Genomic DNA, 24,888 nt, shown 5'->3' with positions numbered 1-24,888 from the left:
GAATATGTTTACAAAAATCATTACAAAAAAATTTGTTTTGCCATAATTAAATGAGTCAGAGTGTTTATGTACCTGTTAATGTTATTCAAAGTTGAGTTCATATCTTTATACTCTCCAGTGTATTTTAGTTGTTTTTTTTTTTTTTTTAACAAATACCCAATTAATGAAACTCATTTTAAGCATATGGTATGGAGGAATTTTTATTTTATGTTTTCACATGCTGGAGTATTATGGAGTTAGTTCTCATAGTTCTGCTTGAGGTGGATTAACTAAAAAGGTGATGAAGGGAAGCCTGAGTGGCTCAGCGGTTAAGCATCTGCCTTCGGCTCAGGGCCTGATCTGGGAGCCCCAGGATGGAGTCCCACATCAGGCTTCCTGCATGGAGCCTGCTTCTCCTCCCTCTGCCTATGTCTCTGCCTCTCTCTCTGTGTCTCTTGTGAATAAATAAAATCTTAAAAAAAAAAAAAAAAATATATATATATATATATAGACTATATATATATAGACTGTATGACTTTCCTCTCTTGAATACATCATTTTGTTATCTCCAAAATTTGAAAACCTCTTTTAGTATACCCAAAATATTGTCATGATTAAGTAAATTAAATTTAAATTAATTTATTGGGGTGCCTGGGTGGCTCAGTTGGTTAAGCATCAGGTCATGATCTCAGAGTCCTGGGATCGAGCCCACATCGAGGAGGGAGCCTGCTTATCCCTCTCTCTCTGCTCCTTCTTTCACTTGTGCTCTTTCGAATAAATATTTTTTTTTAAAGAAAAATAATTTCTTATACAGAATCTATAATTAGACCCAACTGGTTTATATCTGATTTATCTGAAGGAGTGTTTAATATAGGACAAACATTGTATTTGGTAGTTTGGCCACAGAGTATCTTTTAATCAAGGCTAACCAACTCCCTCTCCTTTTTTTCATGACATTGACTTGTTGAAGAGGCCTATTCTACAGTTCAGATATGCCTTACCATTTTTGAATTTTAACTTTATAATCTTTATAAGGCATTTACTTTGTTTCTTATAAACTGGAGAAATTCAATTAGTATCAAGAAAAACCTGAAAGGAAAATTGCCTTAGGAAATGAGTATGGTTTGTGTTGCATCACACCAGGTGGCATGGAATGTGTGCATGTCCCACGACTGCTAAGATTAGTCACTGGGTCAAGTTGGGTGAAACCCCTCCTTTGCGCTCTATAGTAGGAAAAAAACTCATAAAAATAAGGGAGAAATTTTTGGGCCTATCCTTCTTGTAATCAAACATGTTTGAATTGTGTAACATAATTATAGGTTATTTAGAAAACGCTTAAACTAAGCAACTTTAAGTAATTCTTTCATTAGAATTGCACATAAAGAAGAGAATGTTAATGGTAATAACTACCCATTGTTTGCTTTTAAAAATCTTGTTTGGATTTTAAGAAATTGGCTGATAAAACTTCATTCATTCATCAGCCAATGTTTATTGAGTGCCTACTACATGCCAGTCACCATTCTGAGGATACTAAGGTGAATAAAACAGACAAAAGTTCCTGCTCTCACAGAACTTGTATCTGAGTGGGGAATACAGTTAAAATTCCAATCTGAAGATGAATATTTCAGGGGACTCAGAAGGAAGAGATTCCATGCACAGAAAGGCAGCTTATTGCTCACCCCTTATTATAAGTTTGAGGGGAGAGTGGAGAGGCTTAGCAGTGTGATTCAAAATACTGAACTATGCTAGATTTTATTAATTCAAGTATAATTAACATACAGTGTTACATTAAGTTAGCCTTTAAAACTTTAACATCTTAATTAAATTTGAGATAGTAACATAAAATACAAAATTAAACATAAATCTGGGCCAAGAGTCTTAAGGTATTGAATGTAAAGAAATGAGAAAACATACTGAACAGAGCACATGGTGGCAGTTAAAGAAAAGCTTTTCCATGGACCACCTCTAGTTCAGTCCTAGATGTGAGTGGTTCTAATTAGCATACCAGTTTTTATCTTTATATTTTCATTCATTTATTTGGAAGGTATTCGTTACAGATGTGTTTGCTTTTAATTTCTTGGCAAACTTCTTTTCAGTTTATATACCGAAAAATGCCTTTATATCATTTGTGTGAGTAACTGGCAGTGTTAAGTTAGTGGTTTCATATCTGATCCAGTACCTGTAACACACTGTTTTATTTTTGCAGAGTGATCTTTGGTCTTGTGGCATCACAGCCATTGAGATGGCAGAAGGTGCTCCCCGTAAGTAGTCTTCTTTCCTTTTGAGCCCAGTTGTTACATGTGACTTAATCCTAGTTTCAAGCTTTCAGACAGAACAGCTTCAGGAGTAAAGCAGTTCCTGGTGGGACATTCAGATGAAGGATGCATAAGTACAGTGAAGTTTGAGATGTGAAAGGATTCTTGGCACCCACTATTCCTTTTAAAGATCCCTGAAGTCTGTGGGTTATATTTTATCTTTTATTTAAGTTGTATTCAGATGTGTAACCTGAAGTTTGGCTGACATCAGATAATAGGCAATAGTGTTTCATTTTACAATTTAAACTTTAGTGAAACTAAATCCTAACACATGAAATTTTAGTGATACTTAACATTTTGACTTTACAAACAGAGGCATAATTTTTTATCTGTAGAATAAGGCTGGGGTTGTTTTATTTTTTGCTTTTTGGTTACTTGTGAAATTTGTTTCTCCTTTGGATTAAATCAATGACAGTGTCATAAACTTGAATTTTGAGCAGAGACTGGTAGAATTGTAGAGAACAAAGAGACAAAACAGCATTATCTGCTGGTCCCCCTAGTAAAGGGGTATACAAAGGATGTATCCTTGTCTGCTGCAGAGTTTCTGCTGAATAAATATTTGTTGAATGAATGAAAAAAATTTCCAACAGCTAAAAATTAGTTTGCAATACAGAAATGGATGTCAGTCTTGACTACCATGTGTTTCCTCATGTTTCCATGTGAGGAATTGAGGCAGGGACGAATTGCCTGGATCCTTTGTTTCAGTTTTCTCTCACGGTGGGAATAGATTGTCTTCTTTGGCCCCCATTTCCCAGCTGCCTTGTAAAATTCTCATGAACGTAAATAAACATATGAAAATGCACATTACCTATTGTAACATGTTAATGCGTGCAAGTGCACTTGACTTAGCTTTATTGGGCAAGTAATAGAAACACAAACAGTACTTGCACGGAAGGAAATAGTCTGTTTTATTCTCTCATCTTTGCTCCTTCCTAATATTACAGCAAATGAACAGTTAACATTTCTGGAGGGCTTCATTGAGCTTACTGTGTCTAGGCACTGTATGACTGCCTTTACAAACAGGGTCTGATTTAATCCTCACAATGACCCTGTGACAATATAATTATTTTCATTGCGATCTTACAGAAAGTTTAAAAACTTGGTTTAGAAACTTAAGCTGTTTATTCCTTTAAGACTGTGAATCTGTATTTATTTTTGATTTACAAAAACTTTCCACTGTCAGTTTGAAATTGTAAATTCTTCTTGTTGCTCTTGACCTCTTCATGTTTTGTTGTGTTTAAATGGGGGAACTCAGGGTATGCCCTAGGGTTCATAGCTGGATGTCTAGACTGCCTTGATGTAAAGATTGTCAGTCAGATGATGGGATAGCGCATTTGATATTTTGAGTGAGGCCTAGAAATTAAGAATGAGTAAAATAAGTGCCATACTGACGCCACCGTCTCCTCTCCCCAGCTCTCTGTGACATGCATCCAATGAGAGCACTGTTTCTCATTCCCAGAAACCCTCCTCCCAGGCTGAAGTCAAAAAAATGGTAAGCTATGTATGGTTTGTTGTTGTTGTTGCTCTTTCCTTTTCACAAAAAACTGTTTCTTTTCAGTTTCACTCCAAGACCAAATTCTAGCCATTCCAGTTCCCAAAGAACTAAGAGCCAGTGCCCTGAAACACCAGTAAAGAAGTGTATTTTTAAAAATGTTTTTTCCTTGATAAAAATTCTCTTTTAATTACAGAATAGTAACAGTGACCATAGGAAACACTGTAACATGGTTAAAGAAAAAGTTTCATTTTAACATTTAAGCCCACTTTTAAGTATACTACTTTGCTAAGCATTTTCACATTCCAAAGGAAAGCTGTACTGACTTTGCAGCTTCACAGGTGAAATAGGATTCGATTTTTTTTTTTAATTTTTATTTATTTATGATAGTCACAGAGAGAGAGAGAGGCAGAGACATAGGCAGATGGAGAAGCAGGCTCCATGCACCGGGAGCCCGATGGGGGATTCGATCCCAGGTCTCTAGGATCGCGCCCTGGGCCAAAGGCAGGCGCTAAACCGCTGCGCCACCCAGGGATCCCTAGGATTCGAATTTTAATTTTAATGAAGGCATTTATGGTAATTGTTGCAAAACATTGCAATTAGGTGTATCTTTTTTCATTCCAGAAATGAAAGGAATGGTCCTGTCTTGTCTTTGGGCTGCCACCTTTCTTTCTCCCTGCAGCCCTGTTTGCTCAACAAAGATCCCTTATCAAAGTGAAGGGAGATGATGGTGACCCTCCCTGGTGAAAGCTTTAATTGTAGCAGTGTGGGCAAGAGTTAGTTTGGTTTAGTTTTAAAAGTCTTTGAGGGAAAGGGTAGTGTTTTGTTTTTGCCTGAGAGGTTTGCTCACTTGTTTCCTCTTGAACTTTTTTCTGAGTGCTTTTCTGTCACTTCTGTCTCCACTCAAGCTCTTCATGCATGTGGGCCCTCTCCCCTTCTTCTGTTTGTGTGTTCCTGGGTACATATCTTTCTAGTGCCCACCTACTCTCATGGTGGTTTTTTTCCCCTTCTGAAACTAGTCTCACTGGTTTTCCAGTAAGTGTGTCTCCTCTTGGGTTCCTGACTTTAGTTGTAAAATATGCAAAGAATTTCAGTATCAATCAAGCCGCCTTTTCTTGTGGATTTGGTCTTTTAGCTCTTGCTGTCAGCTCTTTTCTTCTTGGTTGCTCATCTTCTGATGTCCTGTAGCTCTCTTTTCCCATCTGTGGGCATTACACACACACACACACACACACACACACACACACACACACGTATTTTTACTCTTTCTTTCATACTTCTTCCTGTTCCTCAGTGTTTCTCCCTACCCTTTATTTGCTGGCAGGATTTTTCTCATTCTTTTTGTATTGTCTTTAACCATATTCAACTCCAGATAGCTGAGCTTGCCTAGTTGTACTTTCCAGTTTTTAGAGAGTTCTCCAAGACTGTACAGTTGCCAGGATTTTAGACCCAGTTGGTCTTTTGTATTGAAATTTGGTAACTCTGGACATCTGTGGTGGCCAACCCTAAGGAAATCAAATGTGGACAGTGGGCATCATCAAGGAGTAAGCTGTGCAGCTGGGGTAACACTATCCAGCTAAGTGAAATAATGCTATTTTTTTAGAAAATGGAATTTATGCTCTGTCTCAGGGTATCTCCCAATTCACAAGTCTTGTCAGCTAGCCCCACTCTGATATGTTACTTGCAGTTTGGGATTAACCATTCTGTGTATAATACAGCAACGTAAAGAGAAGATCTAGATGACAAGTTTTCCCTGTGTTTTTACACAAAACTTTCTCTAAACTTGATTAGATGAATTTTCATCCATTTACATCATTGCTGTCGTTTTACCCAAGTATTCTAAAAAATGAGATGATTGCAAACATACTGTTCTTCCTCCTTTCTGATTGCCGTCTTCCTATCCACCAATGTATATTTATCCTGCTGGTCTTGGAGAAGTGATCAGTGAACTCTCTTCCAGCAGAACTTTGACCATTGATTTTAAAGAATATATTATAGACTATCATTTCCCAAATGTTAGTTTGTAGACATGTTACATTAGAATCCCCTTGGAATCTTTTTTTTTTTTTTATTGGAGTTCACTTTGCTAACATACAGCATAACAACCAGTGCTCATCCCATCAAGTGCCCCCCTCAGTGCCCATCACCCAGTCACCCCCACCCCCTGCCCACCTCTCTTTCCACCACCCCTTGTTCATTTCCCAGAGTTAGGAGTCTTTGGAATCTTTTAATTTAGGTTTCCAGTCTCAAAGTGTTTCTGGTTTTTTAAGTATGAGGAGTGATCCAGGTATTTGTATTTTTGATAAAGTCCTCAAATTGTGGGCAGTGGAATTTAGGAATCTCTATGCTAGAACAAGATGCACTACAACTGTGTAGAACCTTCCATGTTTCTCATTAACCAGTCACAACTTTGCTGAGTGATTTTGAGGGCCCTTCTCTTGAACAGACCCTGACCTGTTTTTCTGTTCTTTTCCATTTTTCATAGTAGCATCAGAAAATGATTCTTTATTCTCTGGTACTTTTCTGCCTTTGTTCATGTTGGAATGGAGGGTTCTCTCCCCCATCTCTAGAATATCAACTATCCTACTTTTTCTTGATGTCTAACCTTCCATAGCAATAGTTCTTATCTTTCTTCTGTAAGTTTGATTTACACATCTACTGTTGTGTGTACATAGATTTCCCCCACTTTATTTCCTATGTGTATTTCTTAGAGAGCCTAGCATAAACAAATGTAAACTGTTGATACATAAATATTTGTTGAATTGAAAAAAAATGGTAACTTTGAATGCAAATACAAGACAGTGGAAATGATTCTTTAAAGCAGTGAAATAATTGGAAAGAACTGAACTAATTTTCTAAATTACATTTTTAAAGACTGAAAACTCATTCATTCAACAAAAATTTATTATATACCTCTCGTGGTCTGCTCACTCTCAGCGTTGGGCATTGTCAACAAATTGAAAAATAGGTAACGGTTCCAGACCTGTACCCCAGCAGAGGAGACAGAAACATAAACATGAAGTATACAGTCTATTAAATGCAAACAAGACAAGTTAGGAAAGGCTCCTAACTTTGGGGATGTAGGAGTGAAACGTTGCCAGGAAAATCTTACATGAGTCTCAACAGCCAGGATGGGTGAGTGGCTCGGCCAAGCCTGGGGATTGGGGGTCATCATGTGCCCGGCATGGAGAAACAGACAAAAGTAAAAGTAACTGGTAGGGTAAATTCAGGTTACAGAGTCCTTGCCCTCCTCAGAGTTATTATGTATTTCTACCTTTGTACATTAAGCATAGAGAATTGACAGATAAAGCAGTTGGAAACTCTGATGGAACTGTCATATTAACAGGTTCAAGAGCCCCCAGCATTTGGTCTCTTACCGGCTCCTCATCTCTATGTCTGTCCTTGTCTTCCAGGTTCCTGACATCTGCTGTCCTCTGCCTTTATTTTCACAAAAACCTCCCTATTACCCCCTTGCCTTTTCCAGTGACTGAATGATTAATAAGCAACATTACATTTAAATCCAGTTCATTTAAATCTGACTTCCTTTAAAGCTCTGTTTGTGGTATGTTGTCGGTGATGTGTAATTCTTAAACTGTGCTTAAGTGATGCTCTTATCCACAGTGGTCCCAAATTCCTAATACTTTCCTGTGCATTTGCAGAATGTTCATGGTGAATTCTGTAGCTCTAGTATGTTTTCAGACTAACATTTACTGATATTTTGGAGCTTTGCTCTTTGTAGTGGAAATTTGATGACCTTTTTTACTTCCTCTTATAGGTCAAAGAAATTTTTTAGTTTTATAGAAGGGTGCCTGGTGAAGAATTACATGCAGCGACCCTCCACAGAGCAGCTTTTGAAACATCCTTTTATAAGGGATCAGCCAAACGAAAGGCAAGTTAGAATCCAGCTTAAGGACCATATAGACCGGACCAGAAAGAAGAGAGGAGAGAAAGGTATTAACTTGTTTTTATTTTCATTTTTAAAAAATAATGTTTTAGGGTTTTGCCCACTAGAATAGGTCACTCCTTTTCTAGCCAGGAGTGTATGCTCTCTTGGCCAGTGCTGGATTTGCTGGTCTCTGCTCTGCAGGTCAATCATGAGCCTAGGTCCACCGTGGCTCGGGTAGAGTGGATTGGAGCTGCATGGTGGGTCACGAGGCAAACCCCAGACAGACAGCACTGTCTGGTCATCACAGAGGGATGTTTCTCTTGTTCCCCCACAGGAGCATGTCTTTGCTGCCCCTTTTACTTCGTTATGGGCATTTGTGTTCTGAATACATCACTCAGGGTTTATTGAGCATCAGCTGTGAACATCATCATCAGTGTGTTCACCTGTTTCTCTCCTGCTCAAGAACCTTCTGGACTTCGTACTGCTTTACTCTGTGCAGGTGGCGTGGTTAGGCCTGGGCCACGTATGTGCCTGACTACTTTTTTCTCCTTACGGCACAGCATGAACATGCCCTCATGCTAATTTAAGGCTCCCTTCTATTCCCAGTATCTTGGTTTTATATCTTTCCATGTTCTGTGTCCACCTTTCTGGAGTGCCCTGTCTCCCTCTGTCCAGCAAGGTGCAGTCAGGCTTCATCACTGTCTTCACAGCCTTCCCTGAGGCCTCTCACTCATGTTGATCTTTCTGTTTTATGAATTCTTACCATAACTTGACAGAACAACATTTGAATAACTGGCATCTTGATAAAGAATTTTTCTTGATATTCAAACTTCAAGGCCAAAGAAGAAACTAAAAATTTTAAGTTCAAGGTGATAAGAGTTGTTCGCAGTCCTCTTAGGAGGTCTGTACCAAGCTTTTTACATGTTCATTTCAGTCTTCGGAGCTAAATCATCAATGATGCTCACAGCAACTTTTAGGCCCTCTGGCATATTCAGTTATAAAAGTAATTAAGCTTTGTACGTTAAGCTATGCAGTTAGCAACAAGTGAACTAAAGTTTGAAAACAAAGCTTTTCCTTGGGAAAAGGTTATTTGTACACTGGATTATTTTCCCAGTATGTACTTTCTTAATAATAGCTCAAAGTCCTGGAACATTCGCTGTGCCAGGCATTTACCAAGTGCTCAGCCTGGAGTCCTGTGCACATTTGCAGGTGGGAACAGTGGAGCACTTTATCTTCATTTTTTAGTTTCCAAGTCACAATGACCTTTTCCCCCTTCCTTTGCCTTCATTTACCTTTCAAATACCCTCAGCCCCTCATCAGTAAGGAATGGTTCATAGTACACAATTTTAAACATAACAAAGTACTATTTGAAGGATTCTAAAGATTCTTCAGGTTGGAATTTCCTTTGGAAGCTAGCCTATTTTTAGGTTCTTTGAAATTACATAGTTTGGATTGTCTAGCAATGAAAAGAACTAATGTCATAGAGACTGATGAACTTGTAGATATATTTTTCTACAATTATATATAATATAGACTGAACCCCATTTTAAGTTCTCAGACTTGTTTTTCTTACCAGGACACTGATTTTCAACTTCTATATCTCTGAAAAAAGCTGGAAATAAGTTTTACTTGTGAATAGATTTGTTTTATAAATCTCTTCAACTTTTCTAGATTTAATTGCTCTCTGGAGTGCAGTGCTGACATTAGATACAAGGTCCAATAAAATGGACTGTTACTTTTGGGAAAAATAGCATAAAATCTGTTGAAGTGAAAACAGGTTGCTTGTGTTGAAACTTGTGCTTAATCTGCTGAAAGAGAAGCAACTTTGGTCTCCTTTTGCTCTATTGTCACTGCATCAGTTTTTCCCTGGCTTCATCTTTGTGAGATGAATTTGTGGGAACATTTGATTTTGTGTCTTTATGCCCTGAGTACCTCCTGTGCTTCAGCTGTTGCCAGTCCTGCAGACCTTTCCCTCTGCTGTGCTCTAAGCAGCTCCCTGAGTGCCAACAATAACCAAACGACTTCTCCTGGTTGCCTTAGTTTGGGCAGTTAAGGCTCTCTTTTGCATTTTGGCTTTGGTGGGACTTTCCAAATTTGCTGATGCTTTGGGGGGGGGGTGTGTGACTTCTCTTATACGTCAGGAGCTTGAAAGCCCCTCTCACAGCCCTGTACCCCCTCAGCAGTGCATCCCATCAGCGACGGTGTTGATGCCTTGGAATCTACTCTTCTCCTGGGAGGAAGGGTAGCCCAGGGGATTGCTTGTGGGAATTGGGTGTCACGCCCTTCCTTCCCTCAGATTCACTGTGTGCATTGTCCTTTTCATTAAAGGACATACTGTTTATTTTCTGCTGTAATGCTCTTGGAGATGCTTGCCTGTACCTGTATGTGTCATGAGTTGTAACTATCCCATTTATCATGCTCTTTTCTTTATAGATGAAACCGAATATGAGTACAGTGGGAGTGAGGAAGAAGAGGAGGAAGTGCCTGAACAGGAAGGAGAGCCAAGGTAATGATAAGGCCACTCATTGTTCAGCTCCCTGCTTTATGAAGAAATTGTTCTATGTTTTTGCCAGGATTTCAAGAAATTTTAAAGTACTTTGAAAGTGCCTTAATTTCTTCATTCTTGTTCATTCTTTGAAAGATTCTTATAAACATTGTCCCTCTCTGGTTCCTCTTATCCCGTGGTGCTTTACCAAGATTGCATTGTTTCCCCTCCGCTAGTTATTTGGGAAATGTGTAGGGTTGTGTTTGGTTCTGGGGGAAGGAAGCTTGCCACTGGCACTTTCTGCTCCAGGAGGCATGGACGGTACATGTTGTACAGTGTATAAAATAGTCCTACGAGTAAAGAATTGTCCTACCCATGGGTCAGTAGGACCTCCATTGAAAAACACTGCAGTCTTTCCCAAAATGTTTTGTTTTATTTTGCTCTCCCCACAGGTGTGGTTACTAGCATTTCATTTCTTCTACTGGTGTATATTCTGTCCTGATCCAACTCATAGTCTATGTTTTGGTTATCTGTGCCTTCCCAAGGTACAGTGAAACAGAAGGTTGAAGGTTTGGTAGTATGAACCTTATAGTAACTAAATTATTCAGGGAATAGGGGATTTTAAAATTTTAATAATGGTCTCACCTGGCAGTCCTTCATGATTTCAGCTATACATAATTTGACTCATTGAACAAAAGGAGGCCTATAGGATATGTTCAAAGACCTGTGGGGACCTATATACAGGCATTGGGAGTTTGAAGAGAGCATAGGAAGAGATAAGAAAATTTATTGATACAACTCCATAATACCTTTTTCTCTTACATAGGAGAATATTTAAATCCATTTGAGATTAAATACTTTAATTTGAACTGAAGAGCAATGTAATTGTTTTGGATGGAAGTATGATACAAGGAAATAGGCAGTTTAAGGAGATTGATGTACCATGTTATTTGGTATTAGAAGTGGAGCAGTGGCTCTCAGCTGCAAGCCCAGCTATCAGTGGTACTGTTCATCTGTGCTGTGTCTCATTCTTGGGCTCAGCTGCTGACTCTGGAAATAGGCAATGGGAGGGCATACGTGATAAAGACCTGGTGGGAAGTAAGGTGGTCAAGGAGAAACTGAGAAAGTGAAAGACAGGGATTTTCAACTTTCTTTTTACAGAGTTTGAGCTGATGTGAGAATCCTAAGTAGAGATGTCTTGTTGAATAAACATCCAGAATGGAGTTTGAGATATTTGTGAAATAGATGAAAGATGTCATACTGTAGACTTGTAGATGCAGTTAGTCCCCTGGGTTTATTAGCTGATTCTCAGAGTGGGAGGAACTCAAGAGGATGAATGAGAAGTGGAGCAGCACACTGAGGCTCTGGTCTCCTCTGGGGGGCAGAGTGATCTGTGCACAGCCCTGAAAGTCCTGCCTCCTCCTCCAGCTCCATTGTCAATGTGCCTGGTGAGTCGACACTTCGTCGGGATTTCTTGAGACTGCAGCAGGAGAACAAGGAACGTTCTGAGGCTCTTCGGAGGCAGCAGCTACTGCAGGAGCAGCAGCTCCGGGAGCAGGAAGAGTATAAGAGGCAGCTACTGGCAGAGAGGCAGAAACGCATCGAGCAGCAGAAAGAACAGAGGCGGCGACTAGAAGAGGTAAACTGGGAAAAGGGAGCTGTCCAGTTGGTTTTCTCCTTTTATTCACATTTGTAGCCAGACACTTGAAGGAATGTTTTCTGTGCCCTCCTGACATGATACCTTTCCCTGGCCTCACTACGCAGGTCACTTCAGAAGGAAAGCTTATGCTTTGGGACTGGGAGGCCTCACCTTCCTTGTGGTTTTTGAAATGTTTTCCTTGCTTGTAAAAGCTTCAGGCCCTGCCCCACAGTTACTCATCATCATATCGTGCTTAGATGCAGAACAGCAGGGGCCCAGAGACAGCATCATACCAGTTCTGCAAAGGCTGTTTCTGTTTGTGGTTTAAGTTGGCGAGCTCAGGCTTGACCTGATTTCTTTTCTTCTCTTGGCCTCTGGGTCCAAGTGCATGTGTACATATTTTTCTGAAACTTCAGACTTCTTCACAAGAAAAACATTTTTTTTCTATAAATGCCTTAACTTTGGGAGGTTTTTAAAAAATAAATACCTCCCCTGTAGGTACATTTAAGAGTAAGGGATGAAAGGGGCACCTGACTGGCTCAGTCGGTAGAGCTTGCAACTCTTAATCTCAGGTTGTAAGTTCCAGCCCCTTGGCTATAGAGATGATTTAAAAATAAAATCTTAAAAAAAAAAGATATAAGGGATGAGAATAAAATTACATTGGGTGTAATATACCCTGCTGTTCTGTAACCTAGTTGTTAATGTAGTGGGATTAGTTCTACCCTGTAGTGGGGAAATACCTTTTGTACTACCTGCTCATTTAATTCATTAATACTGTTAACATTGGTATTGTGGTTACCCACAGCTTTTTCATTTGTAATTCATAGAAATGTTATTTCTATTTTCACTTGGGACTCAAAAAAAACTTTTGATTTTATTTTCTTTTTAGTACATACTTCACAGCTCCAAATTTCTCATTCATAGTAGTTTCCATTTCTCCTTAGTTCATACACCTTGTTGACTCCTATTTCTTATGGCAGAAAAAGAACCCAAACAACAAGAAAGCCTTGTATTGATACTAAACAGTGGACTTTAATGTAAATAACAACACATGGTATCTTACCCATTATTTAATAGTATTTTGGGGTTGGAGGAATCTTTGTTTTATGTGCTTATAGTCTGAATTCTGAAAACTATACTCTGTTCCTAGTTTAGAAAACCAGTGCCTGTCCAAACTAAGGAGACTGGAAATATTCAGCACAAGCTTGTGGAAGAAAACATAGGACTTAACCCGCCTCTGTAGGAAGGACACTGATGGTTATAGAACTCTTTTTGCAGTTTAACTGCAAACTCTTCTGTAGTATTTTTAAGACTCTTCTTGGTGCTCTTTGAACATAACAGGAATCCGGAGTGGTCCAGGGTTTTTGAAGTTGCATGTTGACCATTTGGACTTTATATGTGAGAATGCTTGAGTATTGAGGCTCTGGCTACTTATAGTACTTTATGCAATATTCTCCACTGTTCATTTAAATCTTGGGCTGTGCTTTCACTAAGGATACGATACAGGTTAGTTTGTTGGTTAAATCTTGGGCTGTGCTTTCACTAAGGATACGATACAGGTTAGTTTGTTGGTTTAGAACTTTAGCTTGAGCTCATTTGTTTGTTTGCTTTTTTTAATTTTTATTTATTTATGATAGTCACAGAGAGAGAGAGAGGCAGAGACACAGGCAGAGGGAGAAGCAGGCTCCATGCACCGGGAGCCCGACGTGGGATTCGATCCCGAGTCTCCAGGATTGCGCCCTGGGCCAAAGGCAGGTGCCAAACCGCTGCGCCACCCAGGGATCCCAGCTTGAGCTCATTTGTAACACATGCCAGGGAAGTTACTTTCAGGCCGAGTGGTAATGAGACAAGTGTCCACTATCCAGCCTCGTGAAGAGGAGGATTGCAAAGTGAAGGCCAGCACTGGCCAGAGAGAGAGACTAAAGCTTGACAGCCATTTTTGCTTTATTAGTTAAAGACTAGAGGATTAGGGATGTGTATGCTGAGAACTTTGTACTTTACGTGCTTCAATTAGCTCTTTAATTTCAGCTTCTCAGTAAAAGTTCAAACTCACAGTCACCTCTTGGCACCTCTTAACCAGGAAAGATGGAGCTGGGTGTGAAACCAGATGGAGCTGGGTGTGAAACCAGGAACAGGGGCAGCCTGAGTGGCTCAGTGGTTTAGCGCCACCTTCAGCCCAGGGCCTGATCCTGGAGACCCAGGATCGAGCCCCACGTCAGGGTCCCTGCATGGAGTCTGGTTCTCCCTCTGACTGTGTGCCTGCTCTCTCTCTGTGTCTCTCATGAATAAATAAATAAAATCTTAAAAAAAAAAAAGAAAAAAAAAGGAAACAAAACATTTGCATGAATAGAATCCACTGATTTGTATTCTTGGTGATCTCACTCCTTTTTACTACCCCGGGGTAAGTAAGCATTGTCTACACTCTAGGTCCCAGAAGGTAATTCTGGGAATATTTGGGGATATTTGAACCATAAATGGTTTTTAGCCCTTTATTGGCATTAAAGCTTCAATCAGAACTCTTTGGGGAATAGAGATTCCCTTTGTTATTAACAAAGTAGATAGAGATAGCCTCAGTCATAAGATAGATGACAATTAAAACTGAAAGGACAAGGGTGCCTAAGTGGCTTGGTTGGTTAAATGTCCAATTCTTGATTTCAGCTCAAGTCTTGATATAAAGAGTCATGAATTCAAACCCCACCATCGGCTTAGAGACTACTTAAAAAAAAAAAAAAAGAGGGGATCCCTGGGTGGCGCAGCGGTTTGGCGCCTGCCTTTGGCCCAGGGCGCGATCCTGGAGACCTGGGATCGAATCCCACGTCGGGCTCCCGGTGCATGGAGCCTGCTTCTCCCTCTGCCTATGTCTCTGCCTCTCTCTCTCTGTGTGTGACTATCATAAATAAATAAAAATTTAAAAAATTAAAAAAAAAAAAGAAAGATAATAATATTTGTCGGTGACTGGCAAAAAGAAATGGCCCAAATGTCGAGGTTGTAGGGAAACTGTGTACAGATTCTCCTTTCTTGGCAACTGCCACAAAATCAGGCTCATTGGGACTAAGGACCCTTGGCACCCACCATCCTGATTCTCAACCCTCTTTGCAGGTGAGTGGTTTTGCCCCTTACAGGTCCTTAAACTATGGAGATGTATATTTAAGAAATCAGTATGTGTGTTTTATACTCCCCTCTTCTTTGCTCCTTGAGATGTGCCGCTGCTAGGATCCCTCTCCTTTGTCTTCCTCCACTTCCCCCTCCTTGGCTCCTGTTTGAACTGGAGGTCTTAGAAGTCAACACAGGTAATTTCAAGGCTGTCTCTCAGTTTTGCTGGAAATTAAGTTTCTATTTCTGTTTTCCATTTTCCTTGTTGCTTTTGGATGGTCCCAGGCTGAAAGGGGGAGAATGCTGAGCTCAGGCAGCCAAGTTCACACTGGCAGCTTCAGTCCAGTCCTTTCCTGGACTTCACAGCTCCTCAAGTGGTTGCGTCTGCTCCCCAGTTCTCTCATTAGGACCCGTTTAGGGTATTCTCCACTTACTCGAAGTATTGCATCCAGATTCAGAACCCCATGTGGTAATGACCCCCTGCATCAAAAATGTTAATATGATAATATTACCTTTCATATTTAGATGCATTGTCCTACCTCTGCCTCAAATAGATGTTACCTCTAGCTAATTTTTTTCCCATAAAAGTTGTTCACAGGCCAGCTTTTTCTCCCATTCCATTCTTTACCTTTTTGAGAGGCAGGCACAAATGAAGAATACTTAATTGTATTGTCATTTTATCCTAATTTTTATGCTCTTTTTCCATTGAGTCTTGATTTGATATCTGTTAACTATTTCTCCCTACTCCCATGGCATCCACATATTTGATTAGCAGCATGTTTTCTCAATTCTTTGTTCAGTTTCAATACAAATATTAAGAACAAACCTGATCAATAGTCTAAGTTAAGATTACTATGTTAGTTGGTATATTTTGGTTATGTTTTTGAACCTGTTACATATTTCACTAAATTTCCTGTCTGGTTTATGCATCTTCATTTTGATCTCATGGAAGTTTACCAAATTATTACTAAAAGCAAGATATGTTTATCTGTGGTTTGGTGTGCTACTTTAGTAAACTTCAAGAAAAGAAAATTTCTTAGGGAAGGGTTGTTTTGAGCAAGGCCTTTTGTGCCATCATAATGATAGCACATTCTGGTTGGGTTTTTTTAAACCATGTATAAATAATCTCTTTAGTATAATAGGAGTCAAAACCAAACTTTTATTTCAGGGTTAGAATTTATCCTTCCCTTTATATAAAAAAAAAAAAGTTAAAATACCCCATTTCTCTGTCTCTTCCCAGTCTTTTCCCCTTTGGGGAGATGACCATGATACATGGTCATCTATTTTAGCCCTAGAGTTGGGATTTGTTACTTTGTGATTTTGATTGCCCCACATCCAGGGTAAAAGTTAGCATCAGCTCCAGCAGTTTATTTGCTTTTTCTTTCATCAAGAGAACCCATGCTTGCTTATATTCATTTCTATCATTTCTACAAATTCTAAAGCAATTAAAATTTTAGGGAGGTGAGTGGAAGTGGAAAAAATTAAAAACAAAGGAAAGCAAGAGAAAAATAACTTCTCTGTGTGAAGCGAGATCAGTAGTGAATCTAAATTATAGTAGTCAGAAAACATAAAAGTTTCTAAGAAAAAAAAATTAATAAACTGCCCCATAGATTTGTTAGCTGTGAGATCTTGGAAGGAAGATGTGGTGGACTCCTTCCTCCAGAGTCTTCATGTATTGCAAAGAAACAGGAGCCACTCCCTCACCCCTCTTTGCCTGCACAAAGGCCTTTGGCAGACATGATCGTCTCACATCGAGAGTATATATTAGCATCTTTTTTTTTTTTTTTTTTTTTTGACAGTTCCAGCTGTGGTACATACATTAGGGCGTGCAAGTACCCCTCCAACCCAGGCCTGGCTTTCTGTGAAGTCAGCGGCTCCATTTATTGACAGCGGGTAGCTAGCTGTCTTGTCTTTCTGAACTCCTTATAAGTTCTCAGGTGTTCTTTTGGCATCCTAGTCTAGAGTTTGGTTATATTTACACTTAAATTTTGTCAGAGTTCGCTTAATTCAGCAAATGTTAATTTGTTGCCTAAAGATGAGGAAGGGTTGTCTTTGGAAAGAAGCAAATACTTTCTCTACTAAGGCCTCATCAGAACTTGTATGAAAAAATCTCAGTGTTTGTTGATATGTCTGTGCAGTACCTCAGAAGTGCTTGGAGTTAGCTGAACATGAAGAACAGACTGGTTTATTAAAGTCAGTTAGTTTCTACTAAAGCCAGTAAGTCTAGTAGAGTGTGTTTACATGGACCTCACTGTTATCAGTGTGACATAGAAAAGTTTTTAGAATTGTGAGATGAAAGCATTACTTTTAAGTACCAAACTAGAAAGGGAACCTAATTAAAGCATTGCTGGATAAGTACATATTTACTTAGGCATGCTTGGGAAAATTTAAGAAATAAAGAAATCTCTTTACAATTTTAAAGATTTGGAAGTCACTTTACAGCATCATGCAGTTTTTCAGTTTGTTTGATTTTGTTTTCAAAGAGTGATTTAAGAAAATAATGATGGCATCAGTTTGCAAATGCTTCACAGGATTATATCATGTTAATCATTCTTAGCTGGGAAAGCCTGAGAGGGCATGTTTGTTAGAGTCTCCTAGGTTTTGTTATTTGAAATCACAGGCTTAAGGTTAATCCAGTATGAATTGATGTTACTTAGTTGATGGCATATATGTTTTATTTTTGGCTACTTTCTTTTGAGGTTCTATTGTAAGAGGCCAGCTTTTCACATTAATCGTCTATTAAGATATGTTTACTAAGGGCTTTTTTAATTTTTAATTATCCCTCCTCCCTTAAATTGAGAGCCTCTTCTGAGTGTAGTGGTTTTTATGGTTGACAATTTAAAATGTTGCTCTTGGTCCAGTTTACAGTTTCAAATGTTAAAGTATAATGTGGAAGAGGAATCCGTAACTACCTTGTTTTTTCACTTTAGCCATCAGTCTTGTCAACCAGTTGGTTTGCAAACCAAACCAGAACTTGCTTAGTGGGCTAGTCCTAGGAAACTTAGCACTTTTCACATTGTCTTGTGGATTTTTAAAAAGCATGTGGCTGTGTTACCTACGAGACTTGAAGGGGAGGGGCTGTGTCTACTTTATTTTTGTGTGCTCATTATGGTGTTTTAATATTTCTCAAGTGGATGAATCAGTCATCTGTAGTCCTAGGTGCATCTCTGGAAAGAAAGGACTTGTTCTTGAAATGTATGCCCATTCTTAAATGGACCTTTAGGCTTGAGATCTTTAATTTGAGTTTCAGAGACACCTGAAAGAACTTTGAAGGACCTTATAGAATATCCTGACTTGTAAAAGGGTGTGTTGTATAAAGTATGAGGCACTATCCAAATGTAATAATTATTGTTTAAGCCATTATGTGGTTTCCAAGGGATCTCAAAAAGATGACTCTAGGATTTGATTGAATCTTGTTAGGACCTAGAGATATGAACAGATTCTTTAGTCTTTTATTACTTTAAATGCTAAATGTTGAACACAAAAATCACAGTAATTTTTGTCTCGGATGCCATGTGTTCAGTGTGAGGGTTAGATTTAACTCAAAGTATTGTGATATTTACCACAAAGTGAAAAAGATGAGCAAAACATGATTCCTGCTCTCAAGAAGTTTGTGGTGGTTTGTGTGTGTGTGTGTGTGTGTGTGTTCATCTAGTAACCAAGAGTATAATACTTTCATAGGAAACAGAAGAAAGAGCCTCTCAGAGGTTTTCATTTGACAGTTGAGAGCATCAGTTATAGCCTGTTCTTGTTTGTAAGAAGTTTGCTTACTGTTATTTTATGGTGTACATTTTGAATTAAACTAATAATAATTTTTAACTGTGTTAAATAATTACATAATAACCATTATAATGACTTTGGAAAATAGTTGAACAAAAACATGATGCTTATCTTCCATTCATTGAGAAATCCTGGTAAAGTGACTGAACAAACAAAAACATAAACAACAAGGACAATGAGAACAAGAAAGGAAACCAAATTGTGGAAATTAGTACATGGAAGAGGGAAGACCGTAAGAGAGCTAGTACTGCAAATTCTGGAAGAAATGAGAAGCAACAGGTGGGGCTAGAAGCATGTATATGTGGACAGTCAGACTCACCCACCCCAGGCAGCCAAAGCCAGGCTGTTATGCTGGGTGTCCTTGGCAGGAGCAGATACAGACTTCTAGAAACAGTAAACAGCAAAGCCTCAGAACATGGAGAATCCCAGTACAATGAGGACATGGAAGGAGAGGTCCTGCAAGCACACGCACTTCCGCTCCCATAGTGCTGGCAGCCACACTTATCACAGATGCCACTTGGTGCCCAACACAGAGAGGGGATTGGGAGGATCCCCAAGGGACATAAGACCCCTGTAAAATGACCAGGCTGCCTTACATCACCTTACTCTAAAGCTTAATAGTTACCAAGTGCTTCTCCACAGCCTTTATAGTTCACTTTTTACTGTCTTACCTGTGAGTGGACAGCCAAGATTGTGGGCACTGAGAAAAGTTTTTGACACAAGGGATTCCAATATAAATAGAAAAAAACACCTTGAAGGAAGTGTAGATGACAGAGTTCTATACATTGTCTTGATATTTAAAAATGTCTAGGATGAAGAGATGATTCTGAAAGCCATAGTCAGGGGGAAGCAGGTTAGAGAGGTGTGCATGAGTCTTGTACTATCAGGAGTCTGAATGGTTGGAGATTCTCCAAGAGCACTTTTGGAAACTTAGGCATACTTGTGGAAATCAGAGGGAAAAATTCCTTCCCTCAGTCAAAATTATATGTACATTGTGAGGGTAAAGATTCTGGGGCCTGGCCTGCAAAATTGCTAAAACCTTTTGCCTTGTCCGCAAGCCTCCTCAAGAAGCTGTTGGAGAATGTGTTTCAGCAAATGAAGAGGAAAGGTAACAAGGGCTCTAGGAAACGGAATCCTGTATAGGAGAGAGCTCAGAAGGGCTCCTAGTAAGTTGGTGGGCAAGTGCGGAATATCTGAAGAGCAGGTGGTGTTGGCTGGCATGGGGGGAGGATAGGGCTATGAGATTCAATCTCTAAGAATAAAGAAAGAATACCTGATTGACTTTGACCACACTGGAAGGAGGTGTGTGGTAGTATAAGAGACTTCACATATGATCTGTGATAGACCAACAGAAAGCCAGTGAAACACATGAAAACAACAGCAAAAATAAAGCAATCAATAGCTTCTCAGAAAACTCAAATTTGCCTTGAGTATGGTTTTCATTTAACCAGAACTTGTCACAGGACTTGATTGGGAGCATAAGATTGTGCTTGTATCATGGATATTTTTTGGGAGAAATCAATAGATGGTATCTAAAGTGGAAAAAAACTTTAAATAACTCTTACAAACATGTTATTTAAAAACCAGCTTCTAGGGATGCCTGGGTAGCTCAGCGGTTGAGCATCTGCCTTTGGCTCAGGGCGTGATCCTGAGTCCGGGGATCGAGTCCCATATTGGGCTTACTGCATGGAGCCCACTTCTCCCTCTGCCTGTTTCTCCCCCTGTATATGTCTTTCATGAATAAATAAATAAAATCTTTAGGAAAAAAAATCAGTTTGTGTAAATACTATGGGTAAAGCTAGAAGCATCGGAAGTGGTTATACCTTGGAGATAAGAATTGGGGGTGAGGAGAAATGGGACATCATATTTTTGATATAAGCCTCTTATATTCTTTTTGACTTTTTAAAGTGCTTAGTACTTTCATTAAAAAATTAAAATGCAAGGCACGCTTAGGTTGCTCAGTCAGTTAAGCGTTTGACTCTTGATTTTGGCTCAGGATTGTAAGATCGAGCCCTGAGTGAATATGGAGTCTGCTTGAGATTCTCTCTCCCCCTCTCCTTCTGCACTCCCCCATGTTCCTTCCCTCTCTCTCTCTGTCTCTCTCAAATAAGTAAACCTTTTTTAAAGTTTCAAAATGTAAATAAAGTGGAAAAAAGCTACTTGTAAGATGACTTAAAATTTGCCTCTTAGTAGCATTTAATTAGATGAAAGTAGTCAGGATTTCCTCCTGGACTGGGAGCCCTGCCCTCAATGCAGTTGGAAACAACCAAGAAAATGGATTGTACACATCTTATCTTACCACTTTGCTGCCTCAGAGGAGAATGAGTGCTTCCACTTAGACCCCATGTGACCTGAGGTCCTGCCATTTTCTGAAGCTTTAAGTGACAACAGCTCAGGAGAGGAGAGATGAGAAGTGGGTCTGGGGAGTAGGCGGCCTAAGATCACACTTGTGCTCAGTGGATTGGGAAGGCATCCAGATGAGAGGGCTAATGTGGAAAGCCAGCTCTCCTCCTGGTTCACTCCTCTGCTGCTCTTCTGCACCTTCCCTTTTTCTTCTCTGAAGACATAGAGGAAATTTGAATCTGGAGGCAGATATGAATTGGGTGCTAGACTGCACCTGGCTGCCAGCTGTGTGGTGGTTGAGTGGCAGGCGGCCTGTCATTTCTTTCCATCTAGGACTGTTATTGAAGTAATTTCCCTTCCTGGCTCTCTGGAGGAGCCCTTACTGATAATAGCCAAAGCATCAGCAGAGATAGGGACAGCTTTGCTTTCAAATTAAAGAAAAAGCATTTTTTTTAATAATGAGAGGAAAAAGCAAGTGCAGCACATGGTTTTTCTTTCTGCTACTGTGATCCCACAGGTTTAAATGGGGACCTTCAACATCATCTAAAAATCAAAGAATATTTAATAGTCTGCATAGTATATAAAGAAATGGCAGTAAGCACATCTCTAAGACTGTTGTGGGTCTGTGTCTCTGTGGTCCTGAGGTATTGCTTAGAACAATGCAATGGCCTGGAAGGGTTTTTAATCATGCGTCCATCCTGTCAATAAAAGAAACCAAGGTGTAAATCTGATATAGATCCACTTCTATACCCTTGCACTAAGTATGTATATTATAAAACATGCAAAAAGAGCTATCTTAAAAAGGGTGAGCTACAAATACAAGTAAATAAAAGTTCACTGTTTTCTTTTCCTAGACCTCCATTGATTATCTTGCTCACTGTTAGAGAGAATGCTGATATAGAGGCCTATCATCTTAGTTCTTCACTTCTCTCTTTCTCTCTTTTAATTTTGGTATACCAGGGCACTCTCCCCAGGATAGTATGGTGGGCAAGGAAGGGTAAAGTCCAGATCTTTTGAAGAGGAATGATTCTCTTACAGTTCATTGCTTACGAGATCTTTATAAAATTTTTTTTCACCAACTGTTGACTTAAAAAACAAAACAAAACACCCCATTGCAAACTCCACACCATGACAATTGGTAATATACACTGCCTCCCTCACACCCCCACTGCACACAAGTGAGGAAACAGGCTCGGGGAGGGGAAGTGGCTTGGACCCAGGAAGCAGAATCAGGACCACAAGCCGTATTCCTTGAGTCATCTCACTTGTCTTTCTAGGTTTCCGTGGTGTATTATAACTTCTCAAAGGATCCCTCGAACCCATTTTGGCTTCTTTGTTGTCTAAAAGTTGTAAAATAGAAGTTTAAGGTTCTTTGCCACTTTTGACCTGTTCATATTAATCTAATTTACTTGGAACCTAAATTCTCAGAAGCTGAGGGGGAATTTCAAGGGTGTAGACATGGCTTCCCTTTCTTTTTGTTTCCCTTTTCTTCGTTCTCCCATTTTCATCTAACTTGGAAGAAAATTATGTACATAATACCTCATTGGATAGCTTTCTGTCCACATTTTTTGTGATTGTGGGCTCTTCATTTCATCCAAAGGTGAGGCCCTTCTTACCTGGCCTGCCAGGTGTTTGCTAAACCCAATGTATTCCAGCAAGTCATTTCTTTTTTATAAACCTGAAAGTGTCCTGATGGTTGCCAACCTTGCCCATGACTGTTTTCAGAACTAAGCGGTGCTGAGTATCTCTGTAAAAATAGTAGAGTACACAAAACCACTCTCACTCCTCAAGATGGAAGGTTCTACAGAACTTCCATGTTCACCTCTTGAAGGAAAACATACCATTTTAAGCTTTTAAAACAGATTGAATGAGATTCTTTGTGTTTTAGATTTATCAGAAGGCTTTTTGTTTTATTTTGAATGTCTTTATATTCAATAGAAAAGTCAGAGGATGTTTTCCTTTGGAAAACATGACTAGCTAGGAATAACTGAAGGAATTAAATAATTTCTATTTAAAGCAAAGAAACCTGTTTTCCATTTGGCCAAAATATAATGATTTTTGTTACCAGTGTTAAAAAATGGTTGTGTTCTTAGCTATTGTATATTTGTTGTAAATTATATACTAGTAAAAACCACTCACTTCTTTTTGCTTCTAAATAGAAAAGGCAAAAGATACACAATAAAAGAGCTTACTTAATTTCCTTTGAAGTAGAAAGCTCTAGTAACACTGCTTGGATGAGATTCTCAGATTTCTTACCTCAAGTTCTGTTATGTTGCTCATGAAGTCATGGGGCTGGAGGAAATGGTTTTGTTTGTTTTATTTTCTGTTAGCTAATTTTAAAAAAGAAAGACCTCCCTCCCAGGGGTGCAAGGCCATGCTCAGGGCCAGGTGGCATGAACAGCAAGTAGCACCATGGCAGTAGAGAAAGGCCTCAGTGCAGAAAGCCTTAGCTCCTGAGTCCTTTGGCACATAGGTGGTTACTCTGTGTTGTCCTCCCTCTTTTTTTTAAGATTAAAAAAAAGTATAAAGGCATTAAGCTAGCAAATGACAGGCAACAAGTGCATTGTACGGGGCAGTATAGGTGTTCTAATTTAATAAAGATAACTTGGCCAGTAAAGTTGTAATTTCTAAACAGACAAGAACTCAGTTCTGTTTATGGCCCCACCCCTACCCACAGGAAGCTCCTGTATTTTTGTGCATTGAATTCTAAGAGCAGGCAATGCAGGGAAAAGAAATAAAAATGAAATGTATGTAATAAGAGAGGAAGGTGAGCCAAAAAGCTGACTCAGGACTGTATTGAGAATAGTGGTGATGTAGTACTCACCTGAGAGAGACCAGGTACCAAGTAATCCTCTCTATCCAGGGGTTCCACATGTAAGACATTTCTGTACATTTCTCAGGAAATTATTTTAAATGTTTGCCTTCAAGAGTGAATGCTTGTTACAGCGGTGGGCAGGGTCGGGGGAAACCCAGAAGGAATACTGAAACTATAATAAATACTTGCTTTTATACCCATTATAAATATTTGTATCTAATATCTCCAGTAGCTTCATCCCAAACTTTTTTTGTTTGTTTTTTTGTTGCCAAATTTTCTTATTTAATAATCTCAGTATTACATTGAACTTTGCGGTAATAATATCAGCTTCCTGTGTGTGTCTTAAGAAATGTCATGGCTGTGTATTCTTTAGAGCTGTGTAGTCTAACATAGTAGCCACTAGCCACGTGTAGCTATTTAAACTTAAATTAACTTCATTGAAATAAAGTTGAGGACTAAGTTTCTCATTTTTACTAGTCACATTCCAGGTACTCAATAGCAACATGTGGCTAGTCGCCACTCTATAGAATAATGCTGAGACAGAACATTTTCATCATCCCAGAGAATCTGTTGGATGGTACTAGTCTAGAGTCTAGAGGCTAACATTTTTCATATTCATGGGAAGAATTGGTTTAATTTTGTACTTAATACTGTGGAAGCACTTTATTGACAGATGTCTGGGGCTGGATGAGACAAGTGTCCAGACAGGTGCCCAATGTATGCCAATATTCTATTCTGTGGGGTTATATAGGATTACCTGGATTAGGGATGCCTGGGTGGCTCGGTGGTTGAGCATCTGCCTTTGGCTCAGGGCTTAATCCCAGTGCGGAGATTGAGTCCCACATCGGGCTCCCTGTTAGGAGCCTGCTTCTCCCTCTGCCTGTGTCCCTGCCTCTCTGTGTGTCTCTCATGAATAAATAAATAAATAATCATAAAAAAAAAAAAAAGGCTAGCCTGGATTAGGAAAGGCTGTCAGAGTGAGTCTGGTGATTAGTAGCACCAACCTCCCTGTTGGTGGGATACACAGTTGTGTCTGTTTAATACTATAGGGTGTTAGAGGC

The 24,888-nt window shown here is 39.4% G+C and overlaps 1 protein-coding gene across 50 annotated transcripts in view; it reads left to right on the top strand.

The window, feature by feature from the left end:
* Window positions 1-24,888, top strand: part of MAP4K4 (mitogen-activated protein kinase kinase kinase kinase 4) — a 191,307-nt gene that overhangs the window by 126,289 nt on the left and 40,130 nt on the right. For all 50 annotated transcript variants that reach the window (XM_038550932.1, XM_038550934.1, XM_038550967.1 and 47 more), the window contains exons 8-12: window positions 2,186-2,240; window positions 3,708-3,786; window positions 7,562-7,737; window positions 10,106-10,178; window positions 11,586-11,796. In XM_038550932.1, coding sequence (XP_038406860.1) covers window positions 2,186-2,240; window positions 3,708-3,786; window positions 7,562-7,737; window positions 10,106-10,178; window positions 11,586-11,796 — 594 coding nt within the window. The remainder of the gene's footprint in view (window positions 1-2,185; window positions 2,241-3,707; window positions 3,787-7,561; window positions 7,738-10,105; window positions 10,179-11,585; window positions 11,797-24,888) is intronic.

This window comes from Canis lupus, chromosome 10, assembly GCF_011100685.1.
Source record: "Canis lupus familiaris isolate Mischka breed German Shepherd chromosome 10, alternate assembly UU_Cfam_GSD_1.0, whole genome shotgun sequence".
In the NCBI taxonomy this organism is placed as follows: Eukaryota; Metazoa; Chordata; class Mammalia; order Carnivora; family Canidae; genus Canis; species Canis lupus.
The sequence above is the reverse complement of the archived record's forward strand: the minus strand, read 5'-3'. Positions and strand labels throughout refer to the sequence as shown.